Consider the following 15354-nt stretch of genomic DNA (forward strand, 5'->3'; position numbering starts at 1 on the left):
TCTATAAGACTAGGATACATCACTTATATCCATGTTGTTGAACTACAGATCTTCATCTCTTTGTTCATATTATACAATAATTTGTTAGTACAATCATGATAGATGATAATTGCTCCTTGTGTAGAAAAGTTGTACCCAACTAATTATAGTAACTAATTATTGTGGTATATAATATTTTTCATTGTAATCCCTCTGTGAGACCATTTCTCCTTCGAAAACACTGATAACTGACTTTTCACATTGCTTCTGGCTGTGGATAATGATCTAAGTGTTTAAACATTCCAGTTATCTTAAGCACCAGTGCCAGTGGCTCTGTCTTGCAAGAGGATATGTCTCCTACAAAGCCCCATGGCAAAGGCGCGAATTACTCTCATGGCAGCTTTTGGAAAATGAATACACAAAATGAGTTCAAAACTAAGGGTATTTGGTCCTCAGACAACATGATGGACATCAACTTGAACTGGCCTGGCAGGATATTGCATTTCAATTGAAAGCGGAGTTAAATGGGTCATCAAGGAAGAATGCAGCACAGCTCTTTTCTTTGTCTCACACATTTTTTTCAGGTTGGTCGCTGTGAGTAAGAACCTTGGATGAATAAAGGAGCATGCTATAAGAATGTAAGAATAAAGATAAATAGGGTGTAACAGTTTCAGTTGTATATGCTCCTGCATTTAAACACTGTATATGTTTGTATATTTCTGATCAATTTGATCAGATTTAGTGTGTCTCCCAGGACTGAGTAGCCTACAACAAGTGGCTAGTGTTCATCTGAAATAGCAGCTTTGCCTACTCAATCCGCTGCAGGCTGAAATCAAGTGCTTCGGCATAAACGCGAATAAATATTATGCACTCTGAATGGGTACCAATGCCATGAGCCACGCTGTGGATAGAGTCTCCATTGTCCTTCAGCGCATGCGCACTGGAGACGTGCTCAGAGAAAGGAACGGCTGAGCTGCGCGAGCTTGTAGATGAGTAGTGCGTTTAGTCGCTGAACGATAGGAAGGATGCGTTTCTCCGCTTTATGTCGAGTTCAGTTCTGTTGTCGAAACTGAGTGGTGGTGTGTATTTACGGGGGTTAATTCACAAATTCACCAAACAAAGTAGCAACTTGTGAGGCGAATGTGAATAGTGAAGGGAGGAAACAGTGAAGCTAGTCACCTGGGGATGAAAGTACAAACCGTCGGTTGCGCGCGAGACTGTTGATAAAGGTATGTTACATTTTAATATTTAATTTTTGACAGAAATTATGTGTCTCCCCACAAACGAGAGAGATATCATGTTCTGTTTGTTGATATGGTCAATATTTATGTATCCATAAGGCATGAAATAAGCTCTGGTGACTGTTTGTGTCCTCAGAGTTCAGTTAAAACCGTTGAGTGTTCATTAGTGATAGACTGCAGGTCCCAGACTGTGAGGACACACACACACACACAAACACACACACACAAACACTCATGTAATGTTACAGTCTTTTCAATAAAACACAGCATGCTTATTCTACCTGCTTTATTCATTCACTCTTTTATATATTAATTGTCCTTCAGTGCCAGTTTGGCTCTGTGTTCCTCATTGTTCTCAGTCTACAGTTTTATTTAAGTTTAAGATGTTTTCATAAACACCATCACATTGCTCTTCTTCCACTTCCTACCTGTGAACTTTAATTAGGATTTGTTTGCACTGTTTTATATCCATGTATTCTGTAGTGCCTTGTTGTTGTTATACCTACCATGCTCTTGTTTGTCTCTCAATTTACTGTGGATATCTTGATCTTTGGTTACACGATCGTACTAAATAATTTGTCTTCTGGGGTGGAGAGAGATTTTGAGCTTTTGATTAGATCCATCCTTTGATTGGATTGGTGTGAGTCCAGACTAATTGCAGTAAGAGCCTAATGGTGCTGTTATCTGAGACGCAGTGAAACCTCAATGGCTACAAAGCTTTGTTTCAGCTGGTGAAGTTATGTCTCAGAGCTTCTCTAGTGGTGGTGTAAATCATTAACAGGGTACTGCAAGGTCATGGGTAAACTTGGAGAGAGCGAGAGAGCAACCAGGAACCACCTGGTCCCATTTAACCACGGTTGATTAGGCGGTACATTGTGCCCTTGCTAAAGCCACAGTCTCAGAAATAAAGATACCAAACTGTACTTTTCCGTGTCGCTCAGGTGGTATGATCGGGGGCACGCATTTTGTACCTTTAGTACGTATGTACTGCTTTAAAGGTGTATCAGTGGTTGTTAAGATACAAAAATGTGCCTTAAATTATTTGTAAAGGTGCATAATATTCACAGTTCCATATGGAAGATACATATTAAAGGCGACAAGGATAACCACAGTTTGGTTCCTTTATTTCTGAGAGTTTAGTGCGCAATAATTTTTTTACTATGTTGTCAAAGTGGAGTGGCCTAAATGGTTTCATCACCATGTATGTAGCAGATTGCTTAACAAGTATTACAGCCCCGTTGGTGTCACTGACATGGATGTCAGAGCACTGAACTGAACTGTAAGCAGGCCACCATGTGTTTCCCTTTACCAGTTTTCTAAGGAAGCCACCTATCTGTGTGTAAGTAATCACACATCTTTAATTTATGTTTAACTTAGATTTCACATTATAAAAGTGGCACTGTATATCTTGTATAACTGTATGCAGAGATCATAAAAGTAATTGTGGTTGGGTTGTTCTCCTTTAATCTCCATCGTTTAATGTTCATGCCCCCTGAGAAGTTACCAGTAATCAGCAGGTGAACTTTCCACAAATCAGCCTCGAAACCCCCTTTTTCAGCATGAGAGGTTACTGTAAGTCTGTTATTTCTTGCTGTGCTCAGCACTGGATGCTACACCAACAGCCCTTATTAATAAATATGTTTACATGTACAAAATAATCAGATCAGATAAGTAAAGTCAATTTTGGCAATAATTCACCCAACACTAAAGATTCACTAGAGTAATCTGAAACTCTGGGATTATATGAGTCAGTCGAAAATTGGATTCCTTTCTAGACACATGACTTACGCACCTCTGCTGTTGCCTTACAACCTAAAAATAAACTGACGTCAGAAGAAGGCTGACATAAAATTCCTGCTGTTTGTTTATTTCAACATGGAGTCACTTTGCTTGGTGATCATTATTTAGGAGTTTTATGTTTGGAAATTGCACAGCTGTTAATTCTCTCTGTAGTCTTTAGTGCTAACGGTGCATCTATTCTCTATGCTCATATGCTCTGAATAACTTGGTCACTTTGCTAAAATCTAGGTGTGGCTTACTTGAAATGCATTAACAGCTTTAATCTGATCCATCATATGATGTTCACACGAATGCTTGAGTAAAATAGTAACTACTGAAATCAGATACAGCCTATATTCTTAGCGTGCACTCAACGCCTTCAGCTTCTTTAACACATTAGTCCAACTTCTTTATGGTTAATGAGGTTAATGAGGCAAACCTACTAGAATAAGGTGTCCTTCCACTGGTTTTGGGATTCTTCCACTACACAAACATTGTACCGGTCCTGGATGACTTTGGAGTAGTAGTTTAATGGCATGTTTATTAGGTGATTTATGGAGTTTGTGCCTGAGAACACTCTCTGTAAGCAAAAAGAGGATAGACTGTGCATAACATGCAAATATTTTACTTCAAATTGCAGCATAAACGGGAATAAAGTTTTCGTTGACTTCTTCGTCTTGTCAACAGCGGCACTTTCACTTGAATTATGCCTTAAGCACTGAATCACAAGGTTTGTGTGTATGTGATGTATTAGTTAGGCTGAAGTAGCATTCTTGCTGTGTATGTCCAGACTTTGCCAGTCCTTTGATCCACAGGCTCTTCAAACTTTATATAACCCTGCTACCCTGAGAGCAAGTTCAGCCATCCTCATCCAATTGGTGTATCACATTTCAGTCAGTGAATGACTCGTGTAATGTTTTCAGACATTCTTTGTTCATGTTTATTGTGTCAACCTGAGGTATCACAGCAAATGTATTGTCGTCTTTTTTTTCCACAGGTTCTATGCTGTTGCTGCTGTGTATGGATTATTAACAGTGTATGGCTTTATATGTAAACACAGCTTCTCATTTAATTATAATTATGAATATTAATCATTTAGAACGTTTCAGAAGCTTCTGTTTATTTTTAAATGAGTGCTACAACCTTGTGGGTTTGTGGTTCTGCAATAAGCTATCACTCCTCTCAGTTGTGTCGACACCATGAGGGTGTTCACACCGGGTGTGAAATTGAAGGTGTCCTCAGTCACTCAGGTCTGTGACCCCATTCAAACTTGTTTCACACACATGCTGTGTTTCACATGTTGCTTGGACTTGTCCTCAGAAATCAATGTACACACTTCTAGCAGCACATATAGAAGGTGGCAAAATCCAGTAAAAGTGTCCTCCAGTATTATTGCCCTTCCCCCGCAGCATGCAGAAGCAGTGTGTGTTTCTCATCTGGAGAAATAGATTAAAATAGATTAAAATTAGGTCTACTGTCTTCTCATTTAACTGCCTATTACCATGGTGAAGCTCAGCAAGATCAGATTAACACTTTTCTGTTTATAATGCAATATAAATATGGGTTATTTAAACAAAAATACAGCTTGCTTACATTTTACAGTACTAGGTTGATTCTCTCATAGTGCAGCCACTCTGCTAATGTGTTTTACTATTTAAAAAAAGCAAGGTAGAATTACTCAACATTGCTGCATATAAATTATTACACTAAAAACAATGGATATAAAAAATATTAAATATTCTAGCTAGATGCAGAATATGTGATGCTCTGGCACAAAGATGCTGAGTAAGCAAAAAAGAAGTAAGTTCAGTTTCTGTGGTTGGCCTAATGTAAGCAGATGTTTAATTCTGATTGGTACTACAACTAATGTTACAAATATGTGCAGCAGTTTGGGAAAACACCTCAGACGTCACTGGCTGAATTCTGTAAAATGACCAAAAATGTAAAAAAAAAAAAAAAAAAGTTTTTTTTTATGTAGATTAGTTTTGTAGATAATTTTGCCTTGGCTGTGTACCTGCAAAGATTATGTCTGGTATGGAGCTAGTTTAACAAACACAGCTGTAAGACCAGTTTGCCTAAAGATGTCTAAAACCTTGCTAGCACAGTGTGATTCACTCACAATTTCATTTCATGCCAGAGTGTAATGGACATAAGACTAATCAGTTCAGTTTGTAATCAGGTACTGGCTATCACAATTGGTCCTGCGCCATCACATCGTCATCAAAACAGAGAAGAGTGCTTAGACACTCTGTAAAATTACAGCAAACAAAGTTAAAATGTTTAAATGACCTAACATAAAGACATTAATAGCAAGAAATTTAGTCAACAGAACTGATTGAATTAAAGGCAAAATTAACTTTACCTCAGGTGGTGAGACTCATTTCCCATTGGAAGTGAGAACTCATTTCCTATTGTAAACCTAGAATTCTTTAACATGTGACAATAAAAAATACATATTTTCCCCAGTACTTTTCAAACTATATATAGTGGAAAATATAAGCATGTAAAGAGTTTTCCCTGGCCACCACACATGTAGTCCCACACAACTCAAATTGGCCAGAAAGGCAGGGGGGAAAATTAGAAATTTTTTTTTGTGGTCAAAGGTAAATTCAACAACTAAGCTATAGCTGACAGTAAGAAGACTATGTAATATTGCTTAGATTATGTATTTGTTTGTTAAATGAAAATGTTTAATTTGAAAAAAATTTCAGACCCCACTTTTGACAACAATGACTGAAAGCATTGAGTAGATTGTGATTGCTGTTGTTCATATTTGTGAGACATCTCTATGATGTACAGAGTAGTTACCCTGGATCTGCCCTCCAAAGGATATAGTCTTTAATCATTGAGATGTACAAAAACGTACACAGATGATGCTTTGATCAATGCCTTGCAAATACCACTATGCACACACACACACACGAAATCAGCCCTGTTTCCAGTGATGGAAACTAGCCTCATTATTGCGTATGCCCATGGAGCTGTTTGTTTGTGTGTGATCAGTAAAGCTGTAAGTGATGTGTTTATGGGAGTTTGTGTTCAGGAAGGGTGGCGACATGGATTTCCGCTAACATAGGAGAGTACTAGTGGCTCATATGCAATCTGTCTTTCTTGTCTGTTACCCCCCACCCCCCCACTCATGAACCCATGTGATGCTTCTATATACACTCTATTGCTCCCAGTAGGCCTGTCATGGTGCAAAGGGGGTTGGTGCAAAGGGTCCTGGCATGGAAAAGAAAGCTTCAAACGTGAGCTTGAACAGCCCCTCCCCCTCATATTTCCCTGGTCTAGGCAAGATAATGGTTTGTTCCCACACCTGATGTGTATTCATGTACTCTTGATGCAGCAAAGTAAAACCAAACAGAGGAGCTGAGACAAATAAGATGTAGGTCAGAATATAAGAATTAAAGTACAATTCTTCATAAATGAACAAAAAAATTGCTAGCAATTGTGGTGTAGGAGACAGAATTTGTCACAATATAAAAATACCAACAGCTTATAGTGACTAATCCATTTCAAAATAAAAAGCTGCATATTTACCAGGATTTAAAACAAATCCCTTCTCTTGATTTTTGTTTTGTATCTAACACTTTAGAATTCTGAGCATGGCTTTAGTTTTGCACAGCATCAGTAATATTGAGCAACCTTCTTCTCCAGGTCAAACTGTAAGATGCATGCTCAAGAATGTCTCCCACTCCTGTAGACTGGGGCAAGAGTTTGGGTTTGTTGGGCATGTACTCCTTTTTCTGTTCTTTAGAGAAATCCATATAGTTATCTTTAACAAGTTTTGCAAGTTTATTATGCTGTCTCGAACTAAGCCAAAAAGCCTCATCTGCTTCTTACAACATGGTTAACCCCTGCTTCTCCTGGCCCAGCCTCAAATATCTACTTAGTATCAGCTTAGTCATTTGTGACCTGCAGGTGTAAAATGTAGCGCACACAGCATGAAAATGACCTTTGCAGACATGTTTACAGCTTGATTGAGGCTACAAATGAGGAGATACTAAGCTGCTTATCCAGGCTTCACACTCACATCCACATGTGCAACATTATCTAAACAAATTTGGTGGTATTTTTGCATATCGTCTGCCAACTGCCAGGCACACACAAATCTCATTGTTCACTCACTGACTCACTCACTCACTCACTCACTCACTCACGGGATTGTTTTGCTCTTGTAACTTCAGTTAGTACAATTTACTACCAAAGCAATTTGCTGGTGAGATTGTTATGCTTAAGACATTTTTACTGTACTTTTTAAGATACTGTGGTTACACAGTGTATCACAGGCTTGATTTTATAACCTTTTTGAATACAGTGCTTTTTTGAGGAGTATTTTATGTTAATGCTTGTCTGATTTCACTGTGTACTTGTGTACTTATTCACAGCCATGTAAATAAGCGTAAAACTGATTTCCTCATAGTTGCTATCTCTCTTGGATATTCATAGATAATAATTACATATGGGACCATAAACATTCTTGTTATGATTTATAAGTAACTTTAAAAAAACACCTACTTGCAGATTGGTGGTGACAGACACAGAGAGGTGTCTGTATTCACTCCAGGTGTGAGGGGAGGTGGTCAGGTTAATGAACCTACTGTGCACTGCGGGAATCCAGATTTGGCTACCTTATCTCCAGTGAATGGCCTCAAAGCACTCTGAGCTGTTCTTTATCTCTCTAATCCCATTAACTGCTCTTTACACAGTTGGAAAACAATGATGTGTTCAGCATTTGTCAATATTCTTAATCACCTGAATGAAGGGTTGCTTTGGTGTGTGGGTCATTTAGATGCAAGCTGTGGCTAAGGCCAGTTCTCAGTCCAAATTCTTTAGATTTTGGTTATTGAGTTGGATGGTCAAAATTAACGTAGGCAAGTTGCAGAACAAATGTCTGTGTGGCTGTAAAACATTTCAAATAATATTTAATTCTTTATTCTAAAGACCTGTGGTTAAAGTTTTTTTTTTTTTTAACTTGTGCATAGTCTGGGCATTTGCAGGTCTGCCCTAATATATGCACTGTGATATTAGGAAGCTTTCTGAGAGGTGGGCTCAGGTCATCCAGCCTTCTGTCCAGGTCAGTGGCTCCAGAGAGACTCTTCTGCCAAAATGGGGCTTGATCCACTCTCTACCACTTGCTAGGATAATCAGAACCTTTGCCTGTTTGGTGAAACACATCAAGCCAACATCAGAGAACTAGCAGCAGTTAAGGGCAGCTGAAGATCCTCTCCCATCATTTCAGTTCTTCTGCCACAATTTCGACTGTATAGTACAGTAGTGTGTGCTTTGGAACGTTGCCAAACAAACTAGCCTAGCTACCATTATCATGCTACTTGGAATCTGTTTAAATGATCTGTTTTGTATTGAAAGTGTCTGCTCTCTTTCTTTGTTTTTTGTTGTAGCGATTGGTAGAGAAGGCTCTGTCCTCTTTGTGTGCATGTGTGCTGCAGTCTAGGCATATTGATACTGCATACTAACTCAAAATTCTCTTGTTTCCGTTGAGAACATGCAACATCAGAAAAGATGCTATTGGTTAATATCAGAGAGTCCAAAACACCTACACAGATCATTTCAGATTAATATTTGGATTGTTTTGTCTCTTGTTTTTACTGGGGAGAAAAAGACAGCCCTTTTGGTGATTTTAGAGTGATAACTTATTCAAGCGTACTCCAAATTGCAGAGGTCCTACACAAAATGAGTAAAGCTTGTCAGGTCTGGTAATACAATATAACTGGAGTAAGTGTCACCATTTATCATGGCAGTGTAATATCGTGTAGAGATGATATAACAATTTAATCATACAATCCTGTGTACACTCACAGCATGCAACACGCTCATGTACTTAAGCTTCCTGCAGTATGGTTGAGCTCCATTGCTCTAATTGCTATTCTAATCATAAGCACTCCTTAATAAAGATCAAACTTTGTAGTAGAGTATTTAACTTAATGTACAATAGGGTAATGATCTTTCTGTGGGCCAGCATGGTCATGGCATCATTACTTTTTTCAAAGTCAGATGTCTGTGGTCATAAGAAGACGTGCGGTTAGTCTAGAAATGCTTGTAGATATTTGCGTCATTCCCAGTTGACTCTACGATGTGTATATTTGTGAATGTGACTAACTCAGCCCCACAGGGTCAGAGGTTAGTATGTATAGGGTCATTTAGGCTGTGGGGATGGTGAAATGGATGGATGGAGAGGGAGGGAGGAAGATGTGTTCAGTCTATGAGGGACCGAAGAAAGCCAGCTGCTCCCCCTGCGTTGTGCTGCTACTGACATGGATGTCAGAAGGGGCTGTTTGGAAAGTCACTGGCAACATCCGAGGCCTTTGGTTTCCCACGCTGCCTTCTCATGCTCCCCATATTCTCCTCATTTTCACACAGAGCTATAAATAAGCCCCACTGCCCCTATCTGATAGAGCAGCTATGAAAAAGTGCTCTGGAATGAACACTATTTAGCTGTGATTATTAGCCCTTCCAGTAAATCATGCTAATGGTTTGATACTTAAGGAACATTGCTATGTATGAGTCGTGTGTGTGTGTGTGTGTGTGTGTGTGTGTGTGTGTGTGTGTGTGTGTGTGTGTGTGTGTGTGTGAGTGTGAGTGTGAGTGTGAGTGTGAGTGTGAGAGAGAGAGAGAGAGAGAGAGAGAGAGAGAGAGAGAGAGAGAGAGAGAGAGAGAGAGAGAGAGGTGTTAACTCCTGTAGAGGTTTTGGGGTGTTCCAGCGGAGATTAAAACTTTCAATCTTTCATGACCTGCTTGTTTTTCTTCTAGTTTCTGCCCAGTAGCAGTACCCCCATAGCCTTGCCATTCTTTGTCTGGTATGCATTATTTATTATTAAACTAATAGTTTATTTATATATAATATATTTGTTATGCATATTTGTTGAAGATGTCCCCCACCCCCCAATCATTGCCCCGCTTTATATTCATTTACCCATTTAAAAAGTAATTTACTAGGAAGACCGATGGCATTAATTTAAGATTGCACAACAGGCTGGTTCATTGTATTTTGTGGCTATGATTATAATCAGAGCATCAGCTCAGTGCTGTTATGGAAATAAATGTTAGTAGAGAGCAGGCTTCTAGCAGTCATTGTCTCTGGCCTTAAGGGAGAGTTCTGCAGGTTGCATGTGTTCATTCAGCCACAGATGAATAACAGAAGCCATTTTCTTATTTATAATAGTCTGATACTTTTATTAAATCTAACAAATTACCAAATGGTTTGAGATGCATCCAAGATAAAAGTAAACTGTGTGTCTGCAACACCTGAGTAGCTGTTTGAACTATTCTCATTGATGACATGAGTATTTTATTTCAGTTGTGATATGTTGTGTAATGTGTGCAAAAAAAACAGTAGCATCATATCCTCAGGGCTTGAGGTGTAGGGCCAGGCACAAGGGCTGCCTGCTATGCACAAAGACAATAAACATGTTTTTCTGTTGCCTTAAAAAGAAGCCACGAGTATGACAACAGGAAGTACTTTTACGGTGTTGCCGTGGTAACAAACACAGGTAAGCAGCTCATCAGGATGTGAAGGCAGTGCTGACAGACGAAGGAACAAACAGAGCGAGGTCTGTGTCAAAGTGGAGCACCACCAGAGATGACTTCACTCAGCTATTGTTTCACTAGAAAAGGGGGGACTAATGAATATTTCATTAGCATCAGCTGGAGAAACCTGTTTGGCCTGCTGAGCACTCTGCCTTTCTCTTAATTTGAAAGGCTGAATTTAACAAGCTGGGATGAGCGCCACAGTGTACACTACTGTTCAGACGGGATAAGATTTCTGGACATGTCTGTAGGCATTATAATTTGCATATGCCACGCAATCTCTGTGTAAGTCACAGAGATGGAAGTGTCTTCAGCATGCATGCATGGCTGTCACACCAAATGTTACATGCATATTATGTAATAGCATGTTTTTAATACAAACATATTGTAGGGTTCGATGTAGGGCTTGTGGCCATAGCCATTGTGCTTGATTGATTGATAGGACACATGCCTGTAACATCTGTGTGTTATACATGTGGTAGGAAGTTAGTAACTTGCCTCAAAACCCACGGAAGCATTGCTTCTCTGACAAGCCTTTTAAATGTCATTTATATGTTCTGCATTTTAAACTTGGCCAGTGCTTGCTTTCAGTTTGCTTTTGATGGGAGATGATATAAATAAGTACTTCCTTCACCTCTTTTCCCATAGGATAGAACAGAGTCTTTAAAAATGTGTCAGTTTTGATGGGAGCTGCATTACCAGGGGTCATTTTATATTAGATAAAAACAAGATGTTTTCTTTCTGGACTCAGGAACACTCTGTCTGTAATAATTATTGACATGACTGAATAGGACTTAAGAGTTCATGATGGTGAACATTGTCATCAGCAGGTAGCATTTTATGAGCCTCTCTGAGGTTTTATGAGTCTCTGTCTGAGGTTTTACTTTTGTCTGTCTGGTTTATGAATTGAAAAGGGTTTCTGCTTTGATAGAGATTGACTTTTAGCCTGGACTTTGCTGCTGTCTCTGTGTGCTTTCTAATGTTGAGAATGATATGTTTTGATGAGCAGAAAATGTTAGCTACATATATTTCTTAGTAGATGGATAGACTTGGAGGCGTCATGGACATGGATTCCTGACGAGGCCTATCCCCTATTAAAAACTGGTGATCTAGACTGTTCCTTATCATTCATTTTTAGCTGACAGTTGTTATAGCACCTTGATTTATTGTACATAGAACTTGAGTATAGTAAACACGGCCACAATGATCAGCCAGGCTAGCTACTTTCTCCACCAAGAATCTGTGTCAGTTCTGTGTTCTTATCTTATCTTAGTATTGACTAAATCCTCTGGTCTTCTCGATCCAAAGGTTCAACCTGTGATCTCTGGGGAATGGCGCAGCCAGACGTTTCTGTCTGACTCATGCAGGGGCAGTTACACTGCATTCTGGAGTCTGTAATGGTATTCAACCCGGTCTTGCAGATAAGATGTCTTGGAACTGCTCCACCACTGACTCTTCATTACACTCTGAGTGTAATGAAACAGCAGTAGTGGAATGCACTTAGCTTAATTATGGTGGGCTTTTGTGCCATCTGCCATTTGAGATTCAGAATATCTGTTTTTTGTTCAGAAGCTTATAGTGTTTTTGTTTTTTTTCCCACAGGTTCCACAAACTCACTGATACTCACTGTGTCTCACTGGAAACTGCATGTGCCTTCAACTCTAACCTAATCATACAAGATATAAATCCAGAGGAGTTAATTTGTCTTTTAGTTGGGAGAATAAATTTGCAAAGATGCCCATCTTGAAGCAACTAGTGTCAAGCTCATCTCAGACCAAGCGACGTTCTCGCATGGACCTTACTACGGAAATGATTAGTGCTCCGTTGGGAGATTTTCGTCATACCATGCATGTGGGCAGGGGTGGTGACGCTTTTGGAGACACTTCCTTTCTCTGCAGCCGCTCTGGCGAGCCCCCACAAGATACTAGTTCTAATCCCCGCTCTCCCAAGCTGGGCCTACTGTCCAGACCCTTCAGAATGAGCAAGCGCTCCCATTCCGTCACTCGAGTGGACCAGCGGGACAACACACAATTACCCCCAAGTGGCTCACCAACGTATGTGAAAAATGCCCTGTCACTGCCTTTTCTGAATGATGAGGATGGGAATACTGAAGGCGCTAGGTTGCTCAAGAGCCTAGCCTCCAGCCCCATGAAGCAGCAGGCCTCCAATGGGGCAGCCGCTCATGGCCTAGATCTGGAGCTCCACGAGAGGTCCTTCGGGGAGCTGACCGACTTGCGACCATCTCCATCTTATAATGGGGGAGGCATGAAGCATGCCGAGTCAGTTATGTCCTTTCATGTGGACCTGGGGCCTTCTATGCTAGGAGATATTCTAGGAGTCATGGAGAAGGAAGAAGATGACCTGGGCTTTGAGGAGGGCAAAAACAGCGAGGGACGGGCTTCCCCTCTTCTCAGCAACCAAGAAGTAGCAGAGGAGGAGGAGGAGGAGGAGGAGGAGGGAATGAGAGAAGATGAGGTGAAAGTAGAGGAGGCGGAAGAGGAGGAGGAGGAGCAGCAGCAGGAGATGGATCTGGAGGTGGAACATAAGGCTACTCTTCATGCCCCCAGTTCAGTAGACCTGGAAATTAAAAGTGAGGTGATCAGCACTCCTGAGCCTCAACACAAACACCTTCAGCACTCTGACAGCTACTCTGTTTCCAGTTCTGGCTCCCAAGCCATGGAGGACAAACAACTCTGCCAGCCTTATCAAGGAGACATGGACAGCACCACCTACAGCTACCACCCTGGGGAGGAAGGAGCCTTCTCTTCCTTCTTGGAGGACGAGGATGATGAGATCCGTGTGTGAGACTCTAAGCCTTGTGGAATCTGTATGGGGATAGAGACATGTAAGCAACTGTGACACTGTGTTAATGAAACTGAAGGTCTATAACTGCTCCTCGACCCTGTGAGGGAAGTGAGCAAAACACATCTAATGGCCCAGCAGAGGACCTCATAGCACCTGCCTGGGTCTAGCAGCTGCCAGTTTTTCCACTGGACATGTGAGTGATGATGAGGAGACTTCTGAAGAAGGAAAAAGAATGTCTTTAATGTCATAACCTCATCACTTGCCTTTGCATTCTGACTCTAACATTGGGTATTTGTGTGTAAGGCTTTTGGTCATGTGTGCTACAGGTGCTGGCTAATGGCATCTACTGACAGGTATATTTTCACTACACAATAAGCACACTCTTTGCTGAGGGGATAAAGGAGCATGCAGCTAATGCTGGTATGCCCACGGGACATGTTATGTATCTGCCTGGCCTGTGGATGAGTGTAAAAATTTTGACAGTAATTACAGCATTGCAGTGCGTGTGAAGGATTTTGGTTACGCATCCTGTTAGACACTGTCATTAGGGCAGCTGACAGAGAAGGATGGGAAATCATTCTGTAATATAGATAACAAACCAGAAACTGAAAGGGGGTGCAGTGCCAGATGTTTTGTGTTCCGTTTTCCCTCCACTAACTGTCCATAATTCTGTACTAGCAGTGGTGACAGCTGGGAAGCTTCATGTCAGGCGGGATTCATGTCTGTAGAGGATTTTGTACACTCGTTGCCTGTGTGGTGTCTTTATCTCACCACTTCCTTCCTCATCATGTGACAGTAACTGTTTAGCTCTGCAGCTAGCTGGTTAAGATGGTGCAGAAATGTTGCTGTATCTCTGTATTAAGTTATGCTGCCAGGAACAGTCTGTGAGATTGGGTTGAAATTGGGTTTTCCTACCTAGCATTATTAAAGCAAATAAGAACACTGCACTAATTAAACTAAACTCGGGTTTGGTATACAAGGCAGTGTATTTCAGCACCATTGTATAGTGTTAAAATCACCTGGGTGAGGGATAACCTGTACACTAACGTCTACTTAGTTTCTTTTATTTGTTCACAGAAGTCATGTTGTAAAATGTGAATATGTGAGGCCTTTACTGCTGCCCAGTCTGTGCTCGTGTGCTTGCCTATAATAGCTTACTCATTTCTGTCTTCTGTAGGCTACAGGGACTAGCTGTTCTACAAAAGTGCTGAGTTGTAAGAAATGCTTGCAGAGCATTTAGCAGCAGGGTTGTCTTCAGCCTTAAGTAGAAATGACAAAAGTGCCAAATTTAATCTGCCATGTAATCCTAAGTAAAACTAGCAATTTGTATATCATCAAACAAGGGATTTTACAGTCTAGGTCCCTAAGTGACTTTATTCAAATAAGGGGCTAAAACCTCATACTTAATTCACTGAAATGCTTAGCTTGAATGTATTTGCTTAAACCACAGAATAGCAAAATCACAGAAGTTCCAAGTTATTTGCCTTTTTTTTTTTTTTTTTTTTGGAAAATCTGTTTTGAATATAAGAATGTAAATATGGGGAAATAGTTGCAGATTTGCTGTGCCAGCTGAATTTTAAATTCAGAGGTCTGTTAGAATCCAGTCTTCTGAAAGATAACACTGTTTATTATTGCATTTTGCTAGTCTTTGTTACTTTGTCCTCTTATGCATACATTTCTTGCTTGGATGGCCTTGTTTTGAAAATGCAACATAACAACTATATTTTTCAATAAAAGGATGTTATCACCAAGCAAGGCCTGTGTGTTGTTTTGACTAAGACTTTCACATTGAGACATTGTCACTAACAGTCCTGTGGTGTGTACAGTACAGTTATGGACCCTGATTAGATTAACATTTAGCTTTATGGTAGGCCACTATCTTTAACTGAAAAATAGAGAGAAATGACTGACAGGTGAAATGTTGACCTGCTCACAGCTAAATGCCTTCAGTACTTTATAACAGCTTCATTCCATATCCATAGACTGAGCTGATTTCATGGAA

The 15354-nt window shown here is 40.3% G+C and overlaps 1 protein-coding gene across 4 annotated transcripts; it reads left to right on the forward strand.

Moving 5' to 3' along the window:
* The first annotated feature begins 300 nt into the window (after positions 1-300).
* cdc42ep4a (CDC42 effector protein (Rho GTPase binding) 4a) lies at positions 301-15103 on the forward strand. Of its 4 annotated transcripts, XM_026916580.3 has the most exons (3): positions 714-1208; positions 11856-12061; positions 12150-15103. In XM_026916580.3, the coding sequence occupies exon 3, from the start codon at positions 12282-12284 to the stop codon at positions 13350-13352; it is 1071 nt and encodes a 356-aa protein (XP_026772381.3). In that variant the 5' UTR covers positions 714-1208; positions 11856-12061; positions 12150-12281; the 3' UTR covers positions 13353-15103. The 4 variants fall into 4 exon arrangements, with proteins under 4 accessions (XP_034165789.2, XP_034165790.2, XP_026772381.3 ...); XM_034309898.2 differs by lacking the exons at positions 714-1208; positions 11856-12061 and adding an exon at positions 301-617; XM_034309899.2 differs by lacking the exons at positions 714-1208; positions 11856-12061 and adding an exon at positions 301-563.
* Positions 15104-15354: the final 251 nt, after the last annotated feature.

This window comes from Pangasianodon hypophthalmus, chromosome 13, assembly GCF_027358585.1.
Source record: "Pangasianodon hypophthalmus isolate fPanHyp1 chromosome 13, fPanHyp1.pri, whole genome shotgun sequence".
NCBI lineage: Eukaryota > Metazoa > Chordata > Actinopteri > Siluriformes > Pangasiidae > Pangasianodon > Pangasianodon hypophthalmus.